Source organism: Rhinolophus ferrumequinum, chromosome 15, assembly GCF_004115265.2.
Source record: "Rhinolophus ferrumequinum isolate MPI-CBG mRhiFer1 chromosome 15, mRhiFer1_v1.p, whole genome shotgun sequence".
NCBI lineage: Eukaryota > Metazoa > Chordata > Mammalia > Chiroptera > Rhinolophidae > Rhinolophus > Rhinolophus ferrumequinum.
In genome coordinates, this window is record NC_046298.1 from 50849439 (window position 1) to 50865347 (window position 15909).

Sequence of the window (15909 nt, forward strand, 5' to 3'; positions counted from 1 at the left end):
GAACCACAAAATAGAAAAGACAGGAAAAAATGAGCAAAGCCAAGTTTGTTTTTTGAAAAAATTGACAGAAAGGGAGAAGGGGTGGGGTCAAAGGGACACATCAAGCATGAAAGACGTGACATCACTATACACCCTGCAGGTTTTAAAAACTACAGGAATACGTAAATCAGACCACAGAGATGAAATAGGCAAATTCCTTGAAAAACACAGCTTATCAAGTATTGGTTATATGTAGTTAGCATATTAGTTGTATACGGTTAGCCAGTACCTGGAGGGCCAAGCTCCAGGAAGGGGATGGGCAATAGTCCAGAAGGGTGTCCTTGGGGCAAGAGGGCTCAGAAACGAGGGAAAGCAGGGAAGAGCAGGAATGAGTCCCACCCCACCCACAGCTACAAGTTTCGATGGTGGAGACCTGGCCTTTGGCTGGAGACACAGTCCAGCACCACCACCTGTTGGCCACTCAGACCAGGAGGACAGACTACAAAACGCAGCCTCTGAACTGCCTCCCAGTGTGGGGATCAGTTTGGTCAAGGTGGGGGTTGAGTGTGTCTGGAGCCTCAAGCTACCCACCCGTTATCTGATGGGGCCAGGCACAAGTGCCTGGGGAGCAGGAGGCTGCTTGATGGAAAAAGGCAGAAGAAGGGGGTCTTCAAAAATGTGGGCTCAGGAGCCAGTCCTCAGCCCCTCTACCCTCAGGACTCAACCCAGAGCCCATCCACCTTCAAGGACACTATCCTAGCCCACTTCCCTCAGCCCTGGGCATCCAGCCCCTGTAGCAGGACTGCCATCAGCAAAAGAAACATTTTAAAGTCTCTCATCACATTTATTGGTTCCTAGGAGGAATTAGGGAGAGCCTTCCTGCCCACTGCCCCCAGGGGGGGAGTCCAGCCTCTGGCTGCAGCAAAAAGGATCAGAGCCAGATGAGGAAGTACTTCTCCAGGATATCCTCAGCAGCCTGGGTCTGCAGCTCCATCAACTTCCTAGCCGAATTCAACAAAAGAGAAATGGTAGGGGAAGGAGACATCCTGTGTGCAATCAGGGCAGACCTCACTGAGGCCCCACAGAAAGGAAGTGGCTTAGTCAGCTGCCAGCCAAACCCCCCCACACCCAGGCCTCCCTGGGTGCTCCAGTTGACCAAGCCACTCTGCCTCAGGTCCTATACATGTGTTTCCCTGCCTGCAATTCTTCATGGACCTGGCAGAGACTGGGCATACTAACCAATGTGCTGAGAATAGCTGCGGGAAAGGGCACTCCCAGTGGAGGTCAGTCTGGGCAAAGGCAGGGGGAGGAACCCAGCCCTCAGAGCCAAGAGGAACTTCACCTGCCACCTGGAGCTCCACCGGGTTGCTGAGCTCAGACAGAAAGGGCTTGGGCCACCAGGAACGGTAGCGGCAGCTATAGTTGCCAGCATGTTGGGGTCCCACGTAAGTCAGCACAAGGTCCGCGGAGGGGTGGGTGACCCAGAGTGTGGTCGAAGCCACCGTTTCACCCACCCGCAGCAGCTCAAAGGTGACCTCGGGCACATGGCCTTCACAGCGCAGGACAGCATCATGGCCCGGACTCACAGCCCCACTCCACAGGGGCCGGAGCTGCGGCCTGGGAAGGGGCCCTGGGTGGAACAGAGGGTCAGGCAAGTGAGGCCCCCCCTTCAGGCAGCAGCTGCCACCCCCCCACACACACACACACTAAAGCCCAGGCCTGCTGGCCTTTATCCTCCACACCTTTTCCCCCTTTCTTGGCCCTGAGCAGAGACAGCTGCCATCACATCGTGGCCACGACGCTGTAACTGTCTGTTTCCCTGCATGACTCCCTTCCCCTGGACCTTGTGTGTCCCCAGACCAGCTCTGAGACTTTTTGGGGTCCCTGGTATGTGGCACTTTGGGCCCCAGGACAGGTGAGGGGAAGGAAGAAATGACCAAGGTAAACGGTGTTCCCTGCAGAGCGCATGGCCCAATCAAATGTCTGGAGGCAGGACCTGTGTGCCCCTGGCCTCTGCCCCGTGGGGACATTGATTAGGAAATCAGATCAACAAACAGTCCCCAGGGATAGGGAGGGGTGGGGGGATTACACATTAACCCTCCACCCCTCAGGACGGGGACCCAGGCAGGGCAATAATCCCTGCCTGGGCAATAATCTGATGACGCGGGGAAACTGAGGCACGAGAGGGCGCAAAGCCGTCAGGGATTTGAACAGCGCTACACGCAGCCTACGCGCTCACGTCCCAGGGAAATAAACCCGATGCAAGGCGTCCTCAGCACTGACAACCCCGCATTCCCATAAGGAGTCGTGTACGTGGGCAGGACGCAGGACCAGAGCGCATCCCTTTGGCACCAGAAAAGGCAGGCATCTCACTGTGCACCAGGCAGGAGGAGGCTCTAAAGTGCCTGGCCCGCCGGCGTCGACCCGGCCTGGTCCACTTACCGTCCACCCGCAGCTCCACGCGCGCGCTGGGCGCCGAGCCCGCGAAAGGCGGCGCCGTGTCCGCATAGACGCAGCTGTAGTTGGCCGAGTCCACCAGCGAGACGTCGCGCAGCTCGAAGCGGGCCTCAGCCCCGGCGGGGCTCTGGAGACCGTGGACCCGGTGACTCGCCCCGTCCTCGCGCAGCAGGGCGAAGCGCAAACCCGCCCGGGGCCCGCGGCACAGCAGCTGCACCAGTGCACCGGGCGCAGGGCTCAGGGTCGCTGGCTCTGCCGAGAGCTCGGGCCCAGGCAGCGTCTCTACGGGGAGATGCGGGTGACCCTGGCGGCCAGGGGAGTCTTGGGCCGCAAGCGCGATCCTGGCCGGGGCTGAGCCTTCTGCCCAAAACAGTCAGCCCCGCTCCCTCCGCCCCGGTCCGACGCCCTACCGGACCACCCAGCTGGAAGCAGGGTCTCGCTCCCGACCTCCCGTGCCCTTCCTCCTTGGATCCCTTCCTGCACTGTTCCTTGTTGATTTGTTTGTCCATAAGAACAGACGGAGGGAAGGGGACATGTTTTGTCATGGAGCCCGGGGCGGCCCTTGTGCCGGCCAGGGTCCTCTTCCGGGGTTGAGGCGCCCTGTGTGGGTCCGGTGCATATCCTGCAGCCCAGCCCGGTCGCCCTTTACAGGCAGGCCTCTGTACCCACCTGCTCCCAGGAGCTGGGGGTGGGGGTGGGGGAGGAGGTCCCCGGGCACGTGGCGGCCGCATGGCCTGTGCCAGGCTTGAGTGTTGACCCAATTATTCTTCACGGGGCCTCGAGGTTGCTGAGCTCATTGTCCCATTCTCAACCAGAGAAACTGAGGCCGGGCACATGAGTCGGGACTGAGCCCTGACTCACAGCCGTGCAGTTCTGGGGACCTTCCCTGGGTGTCTCCCTGGCTGCCCAGGGCGCAGCGCCAGGCTCACCATCGCTCAGTAGGAGTTCGACCGGCGAGCTGTCTGCGGACCAGGGTGTGAGCTCGTCGTTCAGGCGGTAGCGGCAGGTGTAGAGTCCGCTGTCCCCCAAGGCCAACGCGTTCAGCTGGAAGAAGACGCGGTCCGGGCTGGTGCTGCTCATGGTCACGTGCAGCTCCTCCTTGCCGCGTCGCAGCTGGAAGTTCACGCTGCTCAGGGGCGCCTGGCAGACCAGGGTGGCTCCCTCACCAGGGCGCAAAACTTCTGCAGACTCTCTGTTGACACTCAACTTGGGCGGTGGCAATGCCGCTACAAGGCAGAGGGTGGCTGGGGAGGCTTGACATCCCTTTCGCTGAGAAAGCCCAGCCTCCAGACCTCCGCCTTGCCGATGGCAGCCCAGGAACCCCCATCCCCAGGCCTCCCGACCACGCAGCAGCGTGGTGCTCAGGCCCGCTGTGATCCAGGCAACTGTTTCCCAGTCCTGGGCAGGGGTGTCCAGGGTTGGGGGACAAGGTAAAGGCGGCTCTGTTCTCCAGGAACCTCTTCCCCCAGGAAGCCCTCCGGATGGTCCACACACTCACCCAGGTCCTCCACAGTCACAGTGGCACTGGGCTTAGAGGGGGTGCCAGCTGCATGGGTCCGGTAGCTGCAGCTGTAGTTGCCAGCCTGGTAAACTGAGAAGGTGGCCTCCACGTCCTCAGGGGCCTCAGCCACCTCCAGAAACTGGTCATCGCCCGTCCGCTTCAGCAGGAAGGTCACACCCCGAAGTCCACCGCGGCACAGCAGGGTGGTGTTCAGGCCCGGTGCGATCCAGGACACCGGCTTGCTTGACAGCAGGGGGGCGGGCAGGGACTCTGCAGGTGGGACAGGGTCGATGGTGGGTCTGCATGACTTGAGAGACATGGTGGATCACACTCATGAAAATGTGAGAAAGTGAGGGATAGGGGTGGGGGGGTGAACGTGGACATAAAATGGGAGGAGGATGCATTAGGGAGCCTACGCTGTGCTATGCCTGCCCTAAGCACTTTGTGGGGACTCAGGCATTTCTTCCTCACAACCTTCTGGGTTCAGTACAAACATCATCCTCACTTTACAGATGGGGAAACTGAGGCTCAGAGACATCAGGCGACTTGCCCAAGGTCATCTAGCTGCTTGGGGGTGGGGGTTGGAAGGGGAGGACAAGGAGTGAGGAGTGCAGGAAGCGGGGCCTTTCCAGCAGCCCCCTCTCCACTGCTGCTGGCCCCACAGAAGCCCCTGCTCACCTGCCCCAGTCACCTCCAGCAGGTTGCTCAGCTGGGTCCATCCACTGTCCAGGCCAGAGCGGCAGCGGTAGAGGCCCTGGTTGTCACCTGTCACCGCTCCTAGTGGGAACTGGTGCTGCGTGGTGATTAAATCAAGGTGCACACGCTCCTGGGGCACCCCATCCCTGAACAGCTGGAAATCCAGGGTCTCCAGGCGGGCCCGGCATGTCAGTGTCACGTTGGCCCAGGGTTCCAGCAGCGATTCTGCCTCTGCCCACAGTATCGGCTGTGTCTCGATTACTGTGTCGGGGGGGATTCAGAGCTTGGCGCCACTTGCATGTGCCCACCGTCCCCAGACAATGCATGCGCACATCATGCAGGCCCCGCATGCACCCACCATCCCCAGGCCTGGCCCGGGCTCACCTACGGCTGCTTGTGTTGCTGGGCTCAGGGAGAAACCTGTGGAGACGTGCCTGTGAGGCCCACATTCCTGCCCCTTCCTGCCCTCCCACTCCAGGGGACCCAGGCACAGGATGCCTCACCCCAGAGCAGCAGGAAGGCCATCTGCATGGACATGGTGGTCAGCCTCAGTTCAGCCGGGTGAATGTCTGGGTGATAAGGCCTCAGTGACACTGCGAGGGTGGCGCTGGACACTGACCTCTTACCGCTGTTTGTCCTTGGAAGGCAGGAACCTGCAGAGGTTGGGGACAAAGGGCGAACACCCACGGCTTCAGGAACCCCAGCAATAATGATAATTAGTATCATAATTAACAAACTAAATTAATAATAAAGAATAAAAATGATATAAAAATTAATCAGTAAAAATAGAAAACAATAACAAGTAAAGAAAATCAATAAATAGTAAAATGATTTAAATGAAAAAAATACAACTTGAAAAATAAAATAAATATTAGAACAAATAATGTAATAACAAATAACAAATAAATTGAAATAAATAAAATATAATGGAATAATAAACACAATTACTAATAAGTAATAAAATCATTAAAGTGAAAAAATTAAATAAAATTAATACTAGAAATAATAACACTAAATATTAAAAATAAATAATACAATAAATGACAAAAATTTAATAACAAAATACTAAATATTAAAAATAAATGGTATAATGGATGTATTAAATAATAAGTGAATATTACAATTAATGGCTTGCTTATGGATAATAATTAATAATGATAAGATAACAAGCAATGAATAAAAGTAACTGATATAATTCCAAGGTACCTTCTGCCATATGTCCGCCATGTTCTGGATGGACAGACTTAGGGAGTAGGTGGTGTTGCCATCATACCTGTGTTAGATGGGAAAGAAATGAGGCCCGGTATGCGCCTTCTTTGCATACTCCCTCATCTCCTGAACAGCGCTGGGACCCTTTTGTCCAAGGAGACCCTGAGCCCCACCAGTCATGGGGTGGCTGAGGTCACATGGGCAGAGAGCCCACCTCATTCATATCTCACATGTAACAGCCAAGTGGGATTCACCTGGTCTGGGTTTCCTATAGTTGTCATGTCACAGCTTTCTGGAGGCGTATCCTGGCCCTTCTGGGAGCTGTAGTTCCTTCTTCTCCATCACTGGTTAGTTCTGCACTGTGTGACCAGCTGTGGGTTTGTAGTCGGTTTTGCACCCAGGATACTCAGTTCAGACCTGTGCTTCTGGCCCTGACACTGGACAAGCGCTCAGGCTGTGGACAGTGGTTGAGTTGCCTGTGATCACTTGTGTAGGTGTATCCTCGGGGAGAGGCCAGGCCTCCCCTCACCCTGGCCTCCCCTTCTTGCTATCTACCCATGGCCTCCTCATCTCCCAAAAGCACAGCCCAATGGGATACAATGGGAGGGGTGAAAACATGGTTTCCTCACACTGGACCTCTGAGGAAGCCCTGTCATCCCACCCCTGGAGGTCTGGTTTCCACCATGGGTGTCCAGGCTCCAGCTCTCCAGCCAGGTTCAGGGCCCATGGAAACTTCCCAGCTCTCACCTCCCACCTAAACTGCCTTCCTCGTTACCCAGTCATTCCACAAGCATTTATTAAGCATCTCCTGTGTGCCTGACACAGAGAAGACAGTAGGACAGTGTCAACCCAGCCCCGCCCACATGGAGCCCAGACTGGTTGGGGAGATGGAGAAAGCAGAGGGTCGGCATTGGGAGGAACACAAATCCCCAGGACATGGGGCTGAGGGGCCAATGTGGCATTAGAGGGCCAGGGAAGGCTTCTCGGGGAAGCAGAGAGCTGAGGAGGCAAGGAGGATGAGCCCTGTGGATAACCGGGGGAATAGCATTCGGGCAGAAGCATTCGGCCAGTGCAAAGGGTGTGGGGCAGGATGCTGGGACTGGGGGAGGCAAGGGGCAGAGGGCAGGAAGAGAGCTCAGAGCTGTAATGGAGAGCAGTCACATTGGGCCTGGTAGGCACGGAAGGGCCTTTGGCTCTGCTGAGTGAGACAGGGATCAGGAAGACTCCCGATAATGTCTGGTTTCCTTTCCACGTTTGCTGAGCACCTGCTGCACACTCACCAACCACAGCTCTGAGCCAGTGCCTAGAAAAAGGTTGCATGTTCCAGGCAGGAGCTGGGGAAGTCAAGGGCATTCCTTGCAGAAAGGACCACTAAGTGCCAAGGCCTGAGGCACCCAGACAGGGACTGGTGGCCAGGCCAGAGTAGCAGAGCGGAGACCATCAAACACTGGCTGAACCTCAGGCCATGGGCACGGGACCGCTCAGGTGGGCAGGGCATGGTCAGGTCAGAGGTTTGCAGAGATGAGGCTGGTTGCCGAGAGCGGGGATCCTCTGAGTTTCTTTCAGCGCTCCCAACACCAGCCTCGCTGCACACTCCTGTTGGCCTCATGATTCTGGTGTCACCACGTCTTCCCTTGGAGTCCCCGTTATGGGTGGCGGGGACTCCCTGAAAGTATTGATCTCTGAGTTTCAGCAACATCCCACATCTTCTGAGCCTTGCAGATCCTGCATAACCAACTCCCTGACAGTCCTGTTTGAAATATCTAATGCAGTTTGTTTCCTGCCTAGACCCCAACTGATGTGATACTTGGTGTCAAGAGGGATCCCAAGAAACAGACCCTCGAAGTTGGGATTCTGGGTTTGATTTGGCTTTGCCGCACTTGTCACACATGTACAGCCGCTGGGACAAGGACCCGACGCCAGGCCACACGGAGGACACACCAAGGGGCCCTCACCCATCTGCTGCTGCTTGTCGAAGCCTAGGGGCTCCTCTGCCACCTGCCCCAGGTCCTGCGGGGCCAGCGGGGCCCTCCAGGCAAAGGCCTCACTCCACCGTCCCGCGCCAGACAGACCTGCCAGGGGGCTCTGCTGGAGGACAGTCGGATGCAGGGTCCCCGGGAACCTCTGGGCGCCTGTGCCCTGTTTGCCAGACGGATAGTCTGTGTAGACCTGGCACAGGTGAGCCCAGGAGCAGCTCAAGAGCAACGCATGGGCCCAGATTGGTCACACATGGGGGGCTTCTCCCCAGGGGGCGCTCTGTGATGCCGAGCCCAGCAAGAACTATGGCTGGAAGCCCTGGCACCCGCTGGGCTCCAACAGGGGCCCTCCCCAGCATTCAGCCCCTGGGGGGTGACCAGGTCAGGTTCCTGAGAAGAGGTGGGGCCATGTTGCTCCTGCATGATGGGTCCAGCTCCTGCAGTCTGATGGGTTTCTGAGCTGGGACTCACACCAAGGCCCCAGCTCCCGGAGCCCCCACCTGGGGAACTCATCCTGCCGCCTGCTGTTCTTCCACCCACAGGTCTCCCTCCTGAGAGAGGCGTCTCTTGGCTAGGTCCTCTGCCAGAGGCTTCAGCTCTGTCTTGAGTCTCTCCTCTTGGCCCCTGGGGATCTGCCTTGGGAATGCCTCCCTGCCCAGAGTTCTGGGCCCAAGTCTCCATCCTGGGGCCAGCCCCCAACATGGTGTCCTGCTATAGGATCTGGCAGAGCAGAGAAAGGGAGGTAGACAGTTCCCAGGAGGGGAGACGTGGAGAACTGGGCCAAAGAATGAGGACCCCAGGACCGATGCTTGCTGGGTGACCCCCAGCTCTCCACAACCTAGGGAACAGGAGAAGGAATGACACGAGGAGATGGGAACCCTGGAACCTCCCACCCCTAGTCTCGGGTTGGCCATCCCCGAAACTGCCACCAAGGCACCAGCTTCCCTGCCTCTCTCTGGTCTCCAGCATCATCCCTCCTCTTCACCAGCTGCTGAACCACCATTACCCCTCGCTTGGGACTTCAGCAGTCCCCTCCTCCAAGCAACAGGGACATCCCAATTACTCAGTCACCACCCCCAGAATCCCCCTCCACTGCTGACCTCCAGCCTCCTGACAGTGCGCTCTTCTGGGAGGTGAGCAAGATCCACCCCTCCCTACTTGTGCCCAAGAGCCTGGGCTCTCAGGTCTGGTGACCTCACTGAAAATGCAAACAGCTGAGCGTGGGGCCCTGATCATTCCAGCGAGAGCCAACACCAGGAAGGCCTGATAGCTACCATCTCAATTTCCATATTTCACTGTGGCTGTTAGTTTCCTATTGCTGCTGTAACAAACTACCACAACTTTAGTGGCTTAAAGCAATGCACGTTTATTGTCTTACAGCATTGGAGCTGAGTCCTAAACCAAGGTTTCAGCAGCTTCGCTTCCTTCTGGAGGCAGGACCCACGTCTGCCAGCTTTAGATGCCACCTCTTTTCCTTGTCTCCTGGCCCCATCTTCCATCTTCGAAGCCTGCAGCAAAACATCAAATCTATCACTCTCTGCGTCTTTGTCACATCTCCTCCTTGGACTGAGCCTCCTCCCTCTTCTTGTACGGACCCTGGGATTACACAGTGTCATCATGACTAACCCAGGATGACTTCCCACATTGAGACCCTTAATCACACCACATGACCCCTTTTGCCGTGTGAGGTGACATAAGGGCTGGGAATGAGGGAAAGGGCAGAGAGCGAAGCTGCTCTGCCTGCCACAGTGGCTTTTTCTGGCTTGCTGGGAAAACAAATTATGTGTGCCAAGACACCATTAAGGGAAACAAAACTATAAATATTTAGCCTGGGATTGTGAAGGACATACATTTGGCTCAGAATCATTCCTTCTGGGTGGGGCTTGCTCGGTGGGGGACAGCTATACCACGCAGATCAGGGACGGCGACTCTCATGTGTAACCAACACACATGCAGGCATTAGACAGAAAAGAAGCCCCACCTAGTGGGTAGGCAAATGGAAAGGAAGAAGAAGACAGGACTTGCATGTGAGTCACGTTAGTGATGACTGATAGTCACTGATTTCAGAGAGCTGACCTACCATATTTCCCCAAAAATAAGACCGAGCCAGACAATCAGCTCTAATGCTTCTTTTGGAGCAAAAATTAATATGAGACCCGGTCTTATATTATGTTAGATAAGACCGGGTCTTATAATAAGTAAAATAAGACCAGATCTTATACTAATTTTTGATCCAAAAGATGCATTAGAGCTGGTTGTCCAGCTAGGTCTTATTTTGGGGGAAACATGGTATTAAGGGGATCATGGGTAAGAATGAGAATTTTCCCTTGGTTCTTGTTACTTCCAGAGCAAAGTTGGATCTGTCCAGCACAGCCTGTGGGACATAAATATGCGACCATAGAAAATCACCACCTCACTGAGCACAAGGGTGCAGGTTCTACTCCTTCTCTGTATAGACAGATATCCTTTTATAAAAAATTCCACAAATCTGAGCATATTTAGTGAAATTGCTTGCTCCAATTCTCCCCTGACTCATTGTCCCTTTTCCGTCAGTATTGCAAATTTCTAATAAACAGTTCCCCTGGGTCACCCAGTGGCCTGAAATAACATGAGCAGGAACTAAAAGAATCAGGAAGCATTTAACCAAGACCCTCTACACGTTTTCAGCAAGGACATTTCAGAGCGGACGTGGTGCTTTCCAAGTTGCTGCTACTAACCATCTCTGGTAGATTCTTTTACCCTTGGACATCACAACCACAATGGCAGAAATGCACCAATGGTCAGTGCTCTGGGGGCAAATGTTTTTGAGTGGAAATGAGACACACTGGATTGTTTAAAGGTGAAATGCAGAGGTAAACACACCCCACAGATTGTGAGAAGCCACAGAAGCAGCTCAGCTGTCGCTGCCATACTCTGAGGAGGCTGTTTTTCTGAGTGTGGGAGATGAGGCTGTGACCTGAGGTTTCTCAAACAGCCCTCACTCCAGTCACACATGTGATAATTGCAAAACCCGCCTGTCCCCTCTGGGCCTGCGGGAGGCTGACCTTCAACCATGGCAGGTGAGGCCCGCCCTCCCCCCCCCCCCCGCCTGCACCTCAGAGTCACGCTCAGGGTCTGGGTTGACTAAGACTTCATAGAGCCACGAGGGCATGGATCCTGCTGGCTCTCTTCCCTGTGGGCGGCACTGATCAGGACTTATTCCTTGATTCCTTGGAAAGCCAACACCTTCCTACACCGTGGCAATGGCCACTTTGTGCCTTGGTTTCTCCACCTGACAAATTAGCAGCTGGAGCTTAAGACCCAAGGAGAGGGGTGCTCAGAGCCCCTAGACTTAGGAACTTCTCCCGGCAAGTGTGAGCACATCTGAGTGACAATGAACACTAGCATGTCACAACCGATGCCAGACTGTCCACGGGACCCTTAGAGAGTGACCCATCACTGTGTGGGCCTGTGGGAGGATACAAGAGAGAAGCAAACATTGTGGATTAGAGTTCAAGGACGTTCTTTCCAGGTGGGAAGTGTGCTGGCTGCTGTCCTCGCCTGTTTGTGTGTTTGCTGTCCACCCTAAGGTGCTGACGGTGCAGCTTCCAAGAACAGGGGTGGGGATGACAGGGTGTACTGCGTAGCTAGCAGCTGAGGGCCCCACCCCTACCAACGCTGGCCAGCCCAACAGTAGGTGCATATAAATCTAACCTACAGTGGAAACCATGCCCAGGGCTGACGGGCAGGCTCAGGGGCATGACTCCTGAGGGGTCCTCATGGGCCCCACGTAGGGGAGGTCAAAGGAGGTGCTTGCTCTAGAATATGGAGCATGATACGGCAATTCCATTCCTAGGTTCTACCCGAGAAATGAAATTTGAGCAAAAACTTGTACACAACTTTTTGTAGCAGCCTTTTTTATAATGGCCAAAAATGTGGAAACAACACAAATGTCCACTAACGATGAATGGATAAACAGAATGTGGTCCATCCATATAATGGAGTACTACTCAGCAAAAGAAAGGAACGAAGTTCTGATACATGGTTTGACCTAAGAAAACATACTCAATGAAAGAAACCAGACACAAAAAGACCACGTATTGTATAATTCCATTTATATGAGAAATCTAGAACAGGCAAATCCAAAGACAAAGAGTGGATTAGTGGTTGCCAGGGGCTGAGGGGAGGAAGAATGGAATAACTGTTTAGTGAGTATGGAGTTTAATTTTGGGGTGCTGAAAATGTTCTGGAATTAGATAATGGTGATGGTTGTACACTTAGTAAATATATTAAAAACTAAAAAATATACTAAGAACCAACCTGAATTGTACATTTTAAAATGGTTCATTTATGTTATGTGAATTGTATCTTTAAAAAAAATGGGATGCAGCCATGGCACAGAGTTCCTGCTGTAAGCGTGCCCTGGTGTGTGTCCTAGGGCAGCCAGGATGCCATGTGGGCCCCAGCCACAGCAACAGCACTGCATAGGGTGAAAGGTTGTGTGTGTGTGTGTGTGTGAACAACACTTTCATAATAAGAAAAACAAGGTCTTTAAACTTGCTAGGTAAAAATAAAACATTACCTTGGCCAAGCGAACTGCATACCAACCAAGCAGAGTCTTCACATCAGAAGCTTAAACTCTAGGTTGACAGCATTCTCCCCCCAAGACACAGACTTTTCTTCAACCAGGTATCTCTTAACCATTCATCTCAAGAAGGAAACTCTTTCTAAGGAGCTGGACACGCCTGCTGGGAATAACAGGCAGCATGCAGGGGCACAGGGCGAAACCTTCCAGTGTCCTGAGCCCCAGGGCACTGCTAATACTCACTTACAGATAGGAAGCTGAGACTTGGCAAGGGCAAGACTCAGGCAGGACATGGGGCGTGGGTACTCCTGCCCCATTCCATGTGACCATGGAACCCTGTCCTCCATGCTCAGGTGGCCCACTGGTTCCACAGAGAGCTGTGCAGAACAGGCCCATGCCATTCACCTCCCCAGTCTGCCCTGCACCCCAAGCCTCTGCCTCTGGGCATGGGAGATTTTGCAGAGGCCAGGCTGACCCTGCGGGGGGGCCAACTGCAGAGCTGCTGGGGAGACCCCCACGACTCTCTACTAAGGGGATCAGTCCAGGGACACTACCAGGCTGGGATCCAAGATCCCCACACACAGGGAAAGGGGCTCCCTAGCCATGAGCACTGATGTGGGGATCCTGTCACTCCCTTCCTCCTTGTATAACTATAATTGCAGGGCAAATTTGGGCCCCTCACACAGAAGAAGGTGCCCCACAGTGAGTGTTAAGCAGTAGGACGGCAGGCACCCAGGTTTCTGTGCATCATCCCTAGGGAAGGACCAGGATTTCTACAGTTGTGCATCCCAGAAGCCCCATAGCTGGGATCCGGGTCCCTCTGACAGCACACAGGGTGCTCTGTGCCAGATGTGAGGGACAATGGAACCTGGGTGCCTGCCACACTCCTGTCCCAGGGCTTCTAGTGAATGCAGGGTCATGGCTGCTGGCCTCGTGCCCTGGTTTGCATAGTAGCTGGCAGCCACAGCAGGGCCCCAGGCCAACATTCAGCATGACCTCCTGGACCCCTAAGGGTCTGGAGGCCAAGGACCTGTCAGGGTGGGAGAAGACACCCAGCATGGCCAATCACCATGGACTCCGAGGACAGGCCACAGGATGGTGTTCTGGGCATGAGGTCACCCACAATTGAGCAGGCTTCCCTGAAGGAGGTGGTAGTGGCTTGAGTGGTACCCCCACCCCTCAAAAGATACCTACACACCCTAATCTCCAGAACCTGTGAATGTGACCCCATTTGGGACAAGTGTATTTGTAGATGTAAGAAAGGATCTTGACCTGAGGTCTTCCTGAATTCCCCGGTGGGCCCTAAATCCAATGACAGGTATGTTTATAAGAGGGAGGCAGAGAGAAGAGGAGGAGGCAAGGCCTGGAGGGCAGCGGCCATATGCCAAGGAACACCTGGAACCACCCGAAGTTACGACACGGCATGCTTTCTGCCTCAGAGCTTCACAGTGTCACCCTGTCAACACCATCATTGCAGACTTCTGGCCTCCAGAGCTGAGAGAATCCATTTCTGTTATTTTAAGCCACCCAGTTGGTAGTAATTTGTTACAGCAGCCACCGGAAACTGAGGAAGAGACTGGTCCAGACCCTCGACAGGATGATTTGGTTGAGAGGTACCTCCTGGGCCCTGGAGATGTGGAGTCAGATGCCTAGGCAGAAGGTCAGGGAAGACTGGACAGTCCCCGGAAGAAAAACCAGCCCCCACCTGGCAGGAAGTGATAGGAGCCTAGGGGTACCCGTTAGCCATGTACACAGGGCATCTCCAGAACTGCCACCAGACACCGCATGCCCACAGGTAGCTCCTCTGCTCGTCTTCTGGGACAAAAACTTGCCTCCCAGCACCAGACACAGCAGGTGGAAGCCTCCAACGATGGCTGCGGCTCTGTCCCTCCCCCACCCCGCCCACCCTGCTTCCAACCTGCACAGTCACACTACCTACCTGTACCCGGATGATCTGGAGCCATTGGAGCTGAGCATGGCAAGGGGCCCCAGGGGCATGTCCCAACCCTGCACTGCATCTGTCCCAGGTGTTCTGACAGTGACCTCCCACCTGCTCTGTACCCTGAGCATTCACTCAGGCTTTCTAAGTGTCTCCCGGGCTGCTAGGAATGGGACACAGAGCAGCCACCTTCCGGCAGACAGGAGGGCTGAGAAGTTAACGTGTCCCAGACTGAGCCCTGCAGAACCACATGGCAACAGCACACAGGAAAGCGGCCAGTGAGGCTGAACATCCTCAGAGCTTGGACTCAGCCCGCTGAAGCTGATAAGAGGATGTTGGTCGAGGTCAACATAGGCAGCTTTGAGGTGTGGAGGATGGACTCCATGCCAAGACCAGGGTGGCTCCACCTCTCTGGGTCACAGACCAACCTTCACCCCCACTGATAGCCCAAGGGGACACAGACCCTATCCTGTCTGTCGTCTTTTACAGTACGACATGCAGTAGAACAGGAGTGCCCTGAGTGCCCGCACAACTCCTTTCTGTGGCTGTCCTCCCCATGGTGCCTCCTTCTGCCTGGGCCCGGCTGACGAGCTTCAGCACTCGCAGGACGTCCACTGTGTCAGGGTCGGGGACACAGCGAAGCCAAACCAGGCGCTTACAGGGAGTGACTAAGATAAGCACAGGCAATAGAGGAACGAGGAGAAAATTAAAGAAAGTGACGTGAGAGCATGAGGGAGGGAGGCAGCGGCTTCTTCGGCCTCTTCGAGGAGGGGACATTGGGACTGAGTTGGAGCCGCCGGGTCTGGAGACAAGGGAATGGCAAGTGCAAAGGCCGGGAGGCAAAACCAGAGGCAGCCGGGAAGCCAGTGTCAGCCACAGGAGAAGATGGTCTTGATTCCGAGTGTCGCGACGAGGGGTCCTGGGCCTGGTGCCTCCCATCGTGGGCCTCATCTCCACACTCAAAATGCGGGACATGGGAGCCAGAACCAGAGCGATCACACCCGCCCGACGTGCCATGGCCAGCCGGAACCCTGAGCATGAAGACCGAAGTGCGCGCGGGTCAGGTCTCGGCTCCGGACCCCGAGCGCGGGGGTGGCGAGGGAACGGGCGTAAGCGCCTAACAGGCTGGGGTCGCGGGTACCAGCAGAACGCCACTTACTCGTTGCGGGCGGCCGTACACGTCCTGGTCCCCGCCCCTCAAGCCACGCAGAGCCTTCCTCGCTCCTCCTCCCAGCTGCAGCGGCACTGATTTGGTACCGCCTCAAGGGTAGGCGGGAGCCCTCGCCGGGACTGCTGGGAAGCGCGGTCCCTTTGCGATCCGAAATCCTGTCAAGGCAACTGAGGCAGTCTACATCCAATTAACGAGGCACAAACCTGGGTCGTCGCCCAGGAGACGGCGTCCCGGATGAGGACAGTCCCACCCACGGGACCCTGGCAAACCGGGTGATTGGCCATTACGATGATTGATAGCCCTTGCGTCCAGTCAGACTTCTGGGAGATCCGGACCCAGAAACGACCAGCCATTCTCAGCCTCGCTGGAGTGGAAAAATCCCGGAGGGCTTTGAAATGTCCCGGTGACCGTGCTACT

The 15909-nt window shown here is 55.2% G+C and overlaps 1 protein-coding gene across 1 annotated transcript; it reads right to left on the bottom strand.

The window, feature by feature from the left end:
- Positions 1 to 802: 802 nt before the first annotated feature.
- Positions 803 to 5284, bottom strand: A1BG (alpha-1-B glycoprotein). Its single transcript, XM_033127751.1, has 8 exons — positions 5137 to 5284; positions 5018 to 5053; positions 4616 to 4894; positions 3935 to 4207; positions 3366 to 3662; positions 2422 to 2718; positions 1322 to 1609; positions 803 to 980 (listed from the first exon to the last, which is right to left on the bottom strand). Exons 1-8 carry the CDS (start codon positions 5168 to 5170, stop codon positions 973 to 975), a joined length of 1512 nt encoding a protein of 503 aa, XP_032983642.1. The 5' UTR covers positions 5171 to 5284; the 3' UTR covers positions 803 to 972.
- Positions 5285 to 15909: the final 10625 nt, after the last annotated feature.